The following is a 10,309-nucleotide window of genomic DNA, read 5'->3' on the forward strand; positions in this document are numbered from 1 at the left end:
GTACAAGCTAGCTTAGCACGCCAGACACTTCTGTTAGCTCTGTAGACCTAATTGAAGTGTTTGCATGACAGCCAGGGAGGTCTTTCTGTCCCTAATTATAAAAGCAACAATTTCTATTGAAATCAGCACATTTACAAATGATCACAAATATGACAGACTCCAGACAAACAAATCACTCCGTATTCTTAGAAATGCAAGCTCCATAAGCTACTGCCCGTCCTGCCATCTTTCCCTCCAAAAAGTCTTTGTTGCCACATTTTCATTGAGAAGCCCCCGTGATGTAGACACTCATGCGCACAGTTGTTCATTCACACTTCTCAATGTGCTGTCGTACAGCTCACTGAGGAGTCTTAGCCGGCACATGCATCTGCCACATGAATAGTTTTTCTAAATATGTGAAATGCACTGCCAGGGTTATTCAATAAACTCAGAATGTTCATTAAATGAAAAAATGGAGGCAAAAATATAAACAGTTTAGAAAATGGCTGAGTTGAAGCATCACAAGATCAGCAATGCTTGTCTCAGTTTTTCCATTGGTATATAATTCACAAAAAGTTTATTGAATAACCTTGTCAGAGTTTGCTCTTTGTTAACTGTGTGAACAGCCCAAACAGTTCTTTTACACGTTATGAATACTATACATGATGTGAATCTGTAGAAAAAATTGTACTGGAATGTGTTTTAAGGTATGTCCTTGAATCTACGTGTGGCATTGCTTTGTCAATGGGTGTAACATCTGACTCTAAGCCTAGAGCCTTTAAAAAGACTGACACAGATTAATAGCCTCATCACACAACTTACACTCACACACAGAACACACACCATGCTCTATTAGATCCTAGGAAACCCTGATTTTACATCAGCTGCCTGGTAAGTTTTTTTTTACATCTCATTTATCTCCTTTATTTAATGTTTTCTATTTAATATATATATATAAAAGCAACAACAAAATATGTATTTTGCTTTTAGAAAAAAAGTTAAATTTTTAGGGGCTTAATGGATTTTGCAGAATAGTTACGTACTTTCAGATAATTTTATATTAAAAGATAAACTGTGCAAACTACGCAAAATCTTTGCATAAAATAGATATGTTATACTTAAATTACAAGGTTAATATGATTATATTGCAAGGTTAATATGATTATATATATATATATATATATATATATATATATATATATATATATATATATATATATATATAATATGATTAACTTGCTCCATACTTTTAGTTCTAGTATATGACTTTTCAAATTGTTGAGTTAATAGATTATTATACTTGTAATAACCATTATTTATTATATTAATCAGGTCCTCTGATATAATTGTAACACTTTGTTTTCTCATTGTGCTGTAGAGCAGATGCAAACAGAATGCATATTTTAGTTCATCCTTTGCAGACAGGCACTGGGTGGACATGATAGTGATTTTCTTGTGATGTATTTAAAATGTGCAAAATATGTGGAAAATATCAGATTAGATTAAAATATTATGTTTTTTTTTTTTCTCTGAACACAGAATTGAAAAGCGAGTTTCAAAATTTGCCCCAAAATTGATGATTTGGATAAGTTCTCAAACTCAGCTATAGCCCCAGCTTGTTTATTTTAGCCTAAATTTTCGCAACCTGTTTTCAAGTCACTACGTTTAAAAATAATTCTGTTTAGTGAATAAGCCCCATTGTTTCGAGGGAAATCCATTGATCATTCTTAATCTTGGCAGAAAAAAAACGATGATTTTATGTAATAAAATGCAAGCACTTTTGGATAGCCTAGGTCAAATTTAAAATGTAGAAATGAATCAATAGACTGCCAACTAAATATTAAATATGCTGCAATTTTTTTGTATTTTTTTTTTTAAATAATACTTTGCGTTCTTATGCACATTCACCAAAATATCTAGACACAGTTTTGGGCTCCGTAGCCTATTTTAGAATGACATGAACTGCGCTTCTGGGTGAAGGCAGAACAAACCAATTTATAGCTGTGCTTTATTTACAAATATTTTTTCCCAAATCACCTGTTTTACATTGAATATTGGAAACCGGACTGAAAATCAATGATGAGTTAACAGACCCCATTCCGTAGCTGGAATAAACCGTTTCTCTGCTATGATAATCCAGAGGAGCAGGAATAGGGACAGATACTTTGTTATTCACTAAAGTGAGAACTGTTGTGAATTCAGTGTTAATTTCACGCTTAAAGCCGAAGTAGCCGATCTGGAAGTAGAGAAGACAAGGTCAATTTTTCCAGTTCAATTATGCTGGCCTTTAATTTGAAATCCACTTTGAAATCACTTTGAATATCTATCAATACTCACATAATGAATAACCCTGTTCTGTGAGCACTCTAAGCATATATATATATATAAGGCAGTTGGCATAGAGATATAAAAAAAATGACAATATAAAAAAAAACAAAAAACTTTTATATAGCACCGAATTGTCTCAAATACACATGAACGGACTACGTCCAAATTGTACAGTTTGTTTAACTGCCACGAGAACATTTTGTCCAGCAGCAGCTGCGTAATATGACGACATAATTGATATTTTCGATTCCACCCTTCGGCAAAAATTATTGAGACGACGGCTTCTAAAAACACACATTTCTTTAGCAGTTTTCAACTATGGGAAAACGACTGACTTATCTTGTTTGACCAGATATTCACTGTCTGTTCATGTCGCGAATAATTCTGTCTGCGATGCCTAGCACAATAAGTTAACGTTAGTATGTCACAACAGCTAAAACAAAAATGCATTTTAAAACTTTGCTTTGGTTGGATTGTTACCAAAAAGTGGTCTATGAAAATTAGTGCAGCTCAAATTAAAATATACGCAGATTTATTTGTAGAAATAATTCACAATAAAGGCAAGAATGGAAGAAAATTGAAAGAAAGACAGGGTGGTAGGCAGGCGGACCCACCAGTACGTTAATGGATTGCAATAATTACCTACGAAGCATATATTGTACTTATAAAAAAATAGAAAGAGATTTTAAGATAATCATGTGCCTAATTGTAATGGGAAAAGTATACATTGAAATATATTGTCATTTGTTTTCACAGTGTTATTACTCAAGTGGGAATTGTTGAGTTTTGAATTCAAACTAAATTCAAAGTGGATTTCACATTTGAGGAAACAATAGCTGAATTGGAAACATTCTCCACGTTCGTTTGTTTTTTACCTAAAATTTTAACTTAAATTTCAAATCACCACAGTTCACCATTCGGTGAACAGCCCTGTGTTTTTACAATCGTGAATATATAGAACATAAAAGAAGTTTAGGAATATAAAGAAAATATAGTGTGAACATAAAATACTATAAATATATGATGTAACTGCTAACATTACCAAATGAGGTAGTCTGTTATCTTTAAAACAAGATTATCTCTTCCCAAAAGATATTTGTGTCACCACTGGATTTATTCGGTAATCTCAGTAATGCAACAAATTGAAAACCGATTGGCAAAAAAGAGGCTAAAAAAGGTGATTTGGAAAATTATCCCGATACCAACAATGTTTCCTACAATTTGGATTGTCATTCGCTACATTTTGACATTCGGATTGTCAGAGTAAAACATCGGAAAAAGTATTTTGTGGATTTTATTGACTAAAATGGAATCTGTGTTTACTACCTAGTTTTTTATAGTTATTGAATGTTACTATTATCAGTTAATTAGCTCTCTTCATTTACTCACTACACAGTTTTAGTTTTCATTATCAAAAAAATAAATGTTACTTTTTTTTGGTTCCTAGGTGACAAACAAAATTTTCAAACCCGTCTTGATTTAAAGACAGCTATACAGTAAGATGGCTGTAGAAGAAAATAAAGAACGAGCCTGGGTTGGTGTCATACGCCGGATAGTAACTATTTCGTTTGCCTTTTTGGTGTTAGGCGGGGTGACTTGGGCTTTTGCAGACAGCATTCCCTTGGCAACGGATGAGTACCGTATCTTGGCTTTTGGGATCTATGGAGCTTTTCTTGCTTTCCACCTCATTATCCAGAGCTTATTTGCATTCCTGGAACACAGGAAGATGCGGAGAGGTGGTCAGGCATGCTCTTATAGCAGGACTGTGGCCTTGACAATCTCAGCTTATCAGGAGGATCCAAACTACCTACGAGAATGTCTGGAGTCTGTCAAGAATACTGAGTATCCTCCCGATAAGTTAAAAATTATCATGGTTATAGATGGTAACAAAGAAGAGGACCAATATATGATGGACATGTTCAAGGAGGTGTTTGTAAATGAGGATGTAGGAACATATAACTGGAAATACAACTATCATTCTTGGGACATGGCTCAAGGAGCACAAAGTTTCATTGCTGAGGATAATCCAGAAGGGGTTTTAGACAGTGTTTGGACAATCCAAGGGGCAACTGAAAAGCGCTCTGGAGCAATGTATGATAATTCTAATGAACAAATATATGAGGACATTAAGGAGGCAGATTTGCCCGTGTACACTGATATTGTTAGTGAAGATCCAGGTAGATATGAAGTCGAACAGCTGATCAAAACCAAGCGGTGTGTGTGCATTATGCAAAAATGGGGAGGAAAGAGAGAAGTTATGTACACAGCTTTTAAGGCTCTTGGAGACACGGTGGATTATGTCCAGGTAAACAAACAAACACAGTTATGACAGGGACAAAAATGTGTTTAAATATAATTTTGAATATCTAAATTGGGAGTTGGGATTTTTACATTTTCTTGATGATAAACTACATGATTTCTTGTTACAGGTTTGTGACTCAGACACCAAGCTTGATCCACTTGCCACACTCGAACTAGTAAAGGTTTTGGAATCGAATGATCGGTATGGTGCAGTAGGAGGAGATGTGCGAATTTTGAACCTCCAAGATTCCTATATCAGTTTCATGAGTAGCTTGAGATACTGGATTGCCTTCAACGTGGAACGAGCCTGCCAATCCTACTTTGATTGTGTTTCCTGTATAAGTGGACCTCTTGGTATGACCTTTTTTTAATGTTAAAGCATAGCAACTAACTTAAAATGTATTTATTATGAGCTATATTATTATTTAAAACAAATGTAAATTTTATATTTTTAGTGCATGTTTGTATATTAAAATAATTAGAATGTTACATTTTATTATTATTATAAATTATAATTTTAAGTAAATTCACTAAATACTATAATACATAAAATACTTACAATTTATCCCTTCTTTGCGCATGCTTCCAACTTTGGATGTAACATTTGACATAAGCGTGGTTGACGTGCATTTAGGCCTACAGGAACTGTAATAGAAGGTCAAGATATACGATATACTGAAAGATGAGAATTGTTTTAATTCTCTAAACTTGGGAGAGGTCCAACAATTAGTAGATCTACTGAGCAGGGTATTTTATTTACACTGGTAGAAACTCAACTCTGGCAACCACGGATACATTTGGAGATATTCAGAGAAAATATACATTTCGCTAAGAATTAGATAATGTACAGCTACCTTTAAGTCTAGCTTAGCTGCCCAGTCATTTACTAAAGAGAAAGTGAGGCTTTAATGAACAGAAAAGACCAAGGAGACACTGGTTGACCAACCTGTGCCATTAAATATCATTCAACTAGAGTACTTTTCAATTTCAAACACAAAACTTCAGCTGGATATCTGTACTTGTATTCCATCCTGTCATCCACCACTACTTTCTTACTACCTCTTAAAGATCTATAAGGACCACAATGAGTTGCAAGCTTGTGTCTGAAGGGACACATTACATTGATAAAGATGAATAATGATATGACTTCTTTGGAAGTTAAATAAATACTATAGGGTCAGAAACACAAATATGTATTCCTGACACTATAGTGTTAATACTATAAAGTTACCCTATCCCCCCCGTTGCCCTGCTAAATATAGTAAACTTGTATCTTTATTCCAGTATGCTGGTATTGGCTCTGCCCCTGATATCACTACTTGGCTATCACTCCTTGGCTTCACTTCACTTCATCAAAAGTGAAGATTGCAGCCAATCACAATGCTTTCCTACAGGAAAACATTGGATTGGCTGAGATTGTCAATTCTGATGATCTCAGCCAAGGAGGCGGGCTGGAAGGTGGGAGCCAAACACAACCCTGGCCAATCAGTATCTCCTTATAGAGATACGTTAAATCAATTTATCTCTATGCAGAAAGTTCTGCATGTCAGTGCTGCACACTGTGGAGTAGCTCTGAGGAGTGGCCACTGGAGGTGTCCCTAGGCTAATGAAAACACTGCCTTTTCTCTGAAAAGACAGTGTTTACTACAGTCCTGCAGTATACTCACCAAAACAAATACAATAAGTTGTAGTTGTTCTGGGGACTATAGTGTGTCTTTAAATAAATATTAAAATATATGTGTATGAGTTGATGGAAGAATATTTGTAATTGTCTGCTTGTTAGCTGATTGTTGCTAAGACATGAAATTGATATATGTTATGTGGAATTAATAAATAATTTTTTTAACACTTTAGGTCTATATCGGAATGACCTTCTCCAGACATTTCTTGAATCATGGTACAATCAAAAGTTTCTTGGAACGCACTGCACATTTGGAGATGATCGTCATCTTACCAATCGAATGCTCAGTATTGGTTATGCAACCAAGTATGTATAATGAGACAATGTCTCTACCGCTCATTTCAAACCTCTTTGTGATATTTATAAAATATGCTGTTCTTCACTTTGCAAAAGGGAAATTTAGAAAAAAAGATAGCAGCTCCACCACCCCAATTTGAACAGGCTTGCATGGGATCAAATAATAAATATAAATTCATCCCGATGATGCCAAGGAGGGTAGTGGGCTGTCAATTTTATATATAATTTTGGTTTAAGTTATACATTTTTAAGAAATTCGGGTAGCTTAATTTTAAGGCTTGGCTCTTTGCTCATTCCAGTTATTACAGGTGTCTTCTTTACTGGTCCTCCCTTGGCCTGTCATCTGTTCAATCACTAAAATAGTTGTACAACACAGAATCTGTAGAAGCAGAAGATGTCTGTCCCTAATCATGTATCAATTGATATGGTATTAATGATGTCATGTACCAGCCCCTCATCTTGTTTGAAACTTTGTTGTGTACCACCTCCCATTCCTATGCCCATCATTTATAGTTCCCTTACCCATCATTTAAATGTATACAGCCAATCAAAATAGGGCATTGATTTCCCTGTTCCTTCCTGCAGGGCATGTAGGGGTAGACAATCTCCATAAAGTTTACATAAATATTGATACTTTTCTCAGTATGTAGTTTGATATAAAATGCATTTATAATAAAATATTACCAAACCTTTTATCAGACTAGATTCCCATATGTAAAATATACACTACAACAATTGAATTAATTAAGATGTAGCTATCCAATCTTTGAAAAAAATGCCAATGAGAGAAAACATGCTACTCACAGTTGATAAATGGAATGTTTGTATTACATTACTAAAATGTGTCAGTGAAATGCAACAAATGTATAACTGAGATCTTTATCCTTTTAGATACACTGCACGGTCAAAATGCTACTCAGAGACTCCTGCCCAGTTCTTGCGATGGCTGAGTCAACAGACACGTTGGACCAAGTCTTATTTCCGAGAGTGGCTCTACAATTCCCTTTGGTGGCACAAGCACCACCTCTGGATGACCTATGAGTCTATAATTGCTGGTATTTTCCCATTTTTTGTCACAATCACAGTGATAAAGCTTTTCTTCAGCTGCCATTTGTGGGACATCATATGGGTCCTTATCACAATTCAGCTCATTGCCACCATCAAAGCCTTGTATGCTTGTTTCCTCCGAGGCAACATGGTCATGATATTCATGTCACTATATGCTGTCCTGTACATGGTTGGTCTTCTACCTACAAAATACTTTGCCATTATCACCATGAATAAGAGCAGTTGGGGGACTTCGGGGCGTAAGAAGGTAGTAGGGAACTACATGCCCCTTCTTCCATTGTCCATATGGGGGTCCATTCTGTTAGCAGGTCTCATATACACTCTTGTAATGACATTCACAAATGCAGGTTGTGCCATTCTTGACGTTGAGCTAAACTATCTAATTTATGGTTCCACTGCCTACGTAAGTTACTGGTTGTTTATGATATGTCTCTACTGGTTATGGATTAGGCGACTCTGTAGGAAGAGATCTGATTATTATGATATACAAGGCTAAAGAAGACGCTCTTAAGGGTGGAAACTGATCAAAAAGACACAGATAGCTTTTGGAGGCAACAGAAAAATCAGGATTGATGTCCACATCATCTTGGTTTCCCATCGTGTTCATCAAAAGCAAATATCAAAAGATATGTCAGTAATTAAGTATTACTGGATATTTATATCACAAACTGTGAAAGTCCAAAATATATAGATGAGTCTAGCTTTTTTTTCAATCCCATGAAAAGGCCAAATCTATTTGGCTCTAGCCAGACTGGCTGTGCATCCTTGTTATAAGGGATGGAGGACTGAGTGTTAAAATTGGGAAAGCCGTAATTATGTGTTCACTTCTAAATGTATTCTCAAATCATTTCATTGAAACCATTAACGGAATGTTAACACTCATCCAGAAAGCCTAGTGGCGATAATGCCATTTTTGGGGGACACAGGATGCAGATCACAAACGCTTACCCAATTTTTGGAAAAATATAAGTACTGTTATCTTTAGATAACTCTTTGCACTAAAACCTGAGTTAATATAAAGATAACAAATTCTGATTTATAGAAATGCAGAGATAAAGTGCGCAATATTAGCATTATTTATTTATGTTTTGTGGAAATGCCAGATAAAGGTTTATAATGTATGTTTAACAAAATGTTTATATGTATTTTATTACAGATGTGTTTGATGATGTTAATAAATATGGTATTTTTGTTAATGGTGACTCTCAGTCATTTTTGGGTGGTGGGTTGGCAGATGATTGTAACATTTTTATTTTGTTGTCTAGAGGTAAATGTGTCACTTTGCCCCCCAAATCAGGAACACATGGCTTAAACAAGCGAGATCTCAAATACAAAACTTCAGCCTGGTTTACATGCATCACATCGTCCACCACTACTTTCTTACTACCTATTGTAATAAAAAAAGTTTTTTTAAATTGTAAAATATATTAAAAAGTCCAAGTGTTATTGAAAGTTGTAGTTCAAGTGTCAGCTGAATTACAACTTCACCAGAAACCTTATAATATAGAAATGACATCACATACTATAATATTTGTGGAGAAATATGGACACATTTCATGTGGGCAAGGAAGCACAAAACCTATTAGGTAATTGAGCAATATTTCAAGAAAATTAATAACATACCCAACATAACTAACTGTAAACACATATGTTGATGTTTGGAGTGCAACCGTACATTTTTTTTTGTGGTTATGGTGTTAAGACTATATGGGTGAAGACCCTTGTTTTTTTGTCAAACCAATTTGCCCAGGTGCCAGGAGGTTGCTGGCTGGTCACCTAAGGGAGCCCCGGGAGCGTGCTTCATCAGTTAGGCAGAGTAGGCACCTGCTTTGCACAGATGGCCAAGATATAACGGGCCATATTGCGAGAGGGAGGCAGCAGCAACAAGGGAGCACTGTCCTCACTGAGGCTCTTCCTGCTTCTTACTGCTCACTTGCATGCCCTCTGTGGTGATGCTGGGAGCCAGAATATGAAGTCACTCCGGCCCTGCATCACTAAATAGCGTGAGGCAGCAGTGAGTAGCAGGAAGAGCATCAATGACGCTGGACCCCAGGGAGAGGACCCAGAGGACTAATAAAGGTAGGGAGTCCTAATGGGCCTAATACAATAAAATAAATCAACAAGAAATAAAATTAATTTGGGAGCATGGGTGCAAGAATGTGTAAATGTGTGTGTGTGTATATGTGTGTGTGTCTGTCAGTGAGTGTGTTTGTCAGTAAGTGTGTCTGTAAGTGTGTGTTTCCAAATGAAGTGGAAAAATAATCCAATTCATTTCTTTTCAGATCAGCTATACTGCCCAAGATATACCGTTTTGGCTTAGATGTTGCAATACCTTTACTCTTTAACAGGGCAAGGAAAAGGTTTTGGCCGGAGAGGGGCACTGTGAGGATTTGTTGTACAGAGCTCCTAACGGTCTAAGGCCGGACCTGTCTCTGTCTGTCAGTGTTAGTGTCTGCCAGTGAGTGTCTGTCAGTGAGTCTTTTAAATTAGTGAGAGTGTGTGTCTGTCATTTAGAGTGTGTCTGTCATTTAGAAGGAGTCTGTCATTTAGAGTGTGTCTGTCAGTGTATGTGTGTGTCTGTCAGTGTTTGTCAATGAGTGTTCAAATCAGTAAGATTGTGTCTGTCTTTGAGAGTGTGTGTCATTGTGCCTGTCA

At 36.0% G+C, this 10,309-nt stretch overlaps 1 protein-coding gene across 2 annotated transcripts; it reads left to right on the forward strand.

Annotated features, from left to right (window-relative positions):
* Positions 1-796: 796 nt before the first annotated feature.
* LOC134577900 (hyaluronan synthase 1-like) lies at positions 797-8,490 on the forward strand. Of its 2 annotated transcripts, none has more exons than XM_063436829.1 (5): positions 797-870; positions 3,755-4,612; positions 4,737-4,962; positions 6,463-6,595; positions 7,478-8,490. In XM_063436829.1, the coding sequence occupies exons 2-5, from the start codon at positions 3,809-3,811 to the stop codon at positions 8,148-8,150; spliced, it is 1,836 nt and encodes a 611-aa protein (XP_063292899.1). In that variant the 5' UTR covers positions 797-870; positions 3,755-3,808; the 3' UTR covers positions 8,151-8,490. The 2 variants fall into 2 exon arrangements, with proteins under 2 accessions (XP_063292899.1, XP_063292900.1); XM_063436830.1 differs by lacking the exon at positions 797-870 and adding an exon at positions 3,075-3,165.
* Positions 8,491-10,309: the final 1,819 nt, after the last annotated feature.

This window comes from Pelobates fuscus, chromosome 11, assembly GCF_036172605.1.
Source record: "Pelobates fuscus isolate aPelFus1 chromosome 11, aPelFus1.pri, whole genome shotgun sequence".
Lineage (NCBI taxonomy): Eukaryota > Metazoa > Chordata > Amphibia > Anura > Pelobatidae > Pelobates > Pelobates fuscus.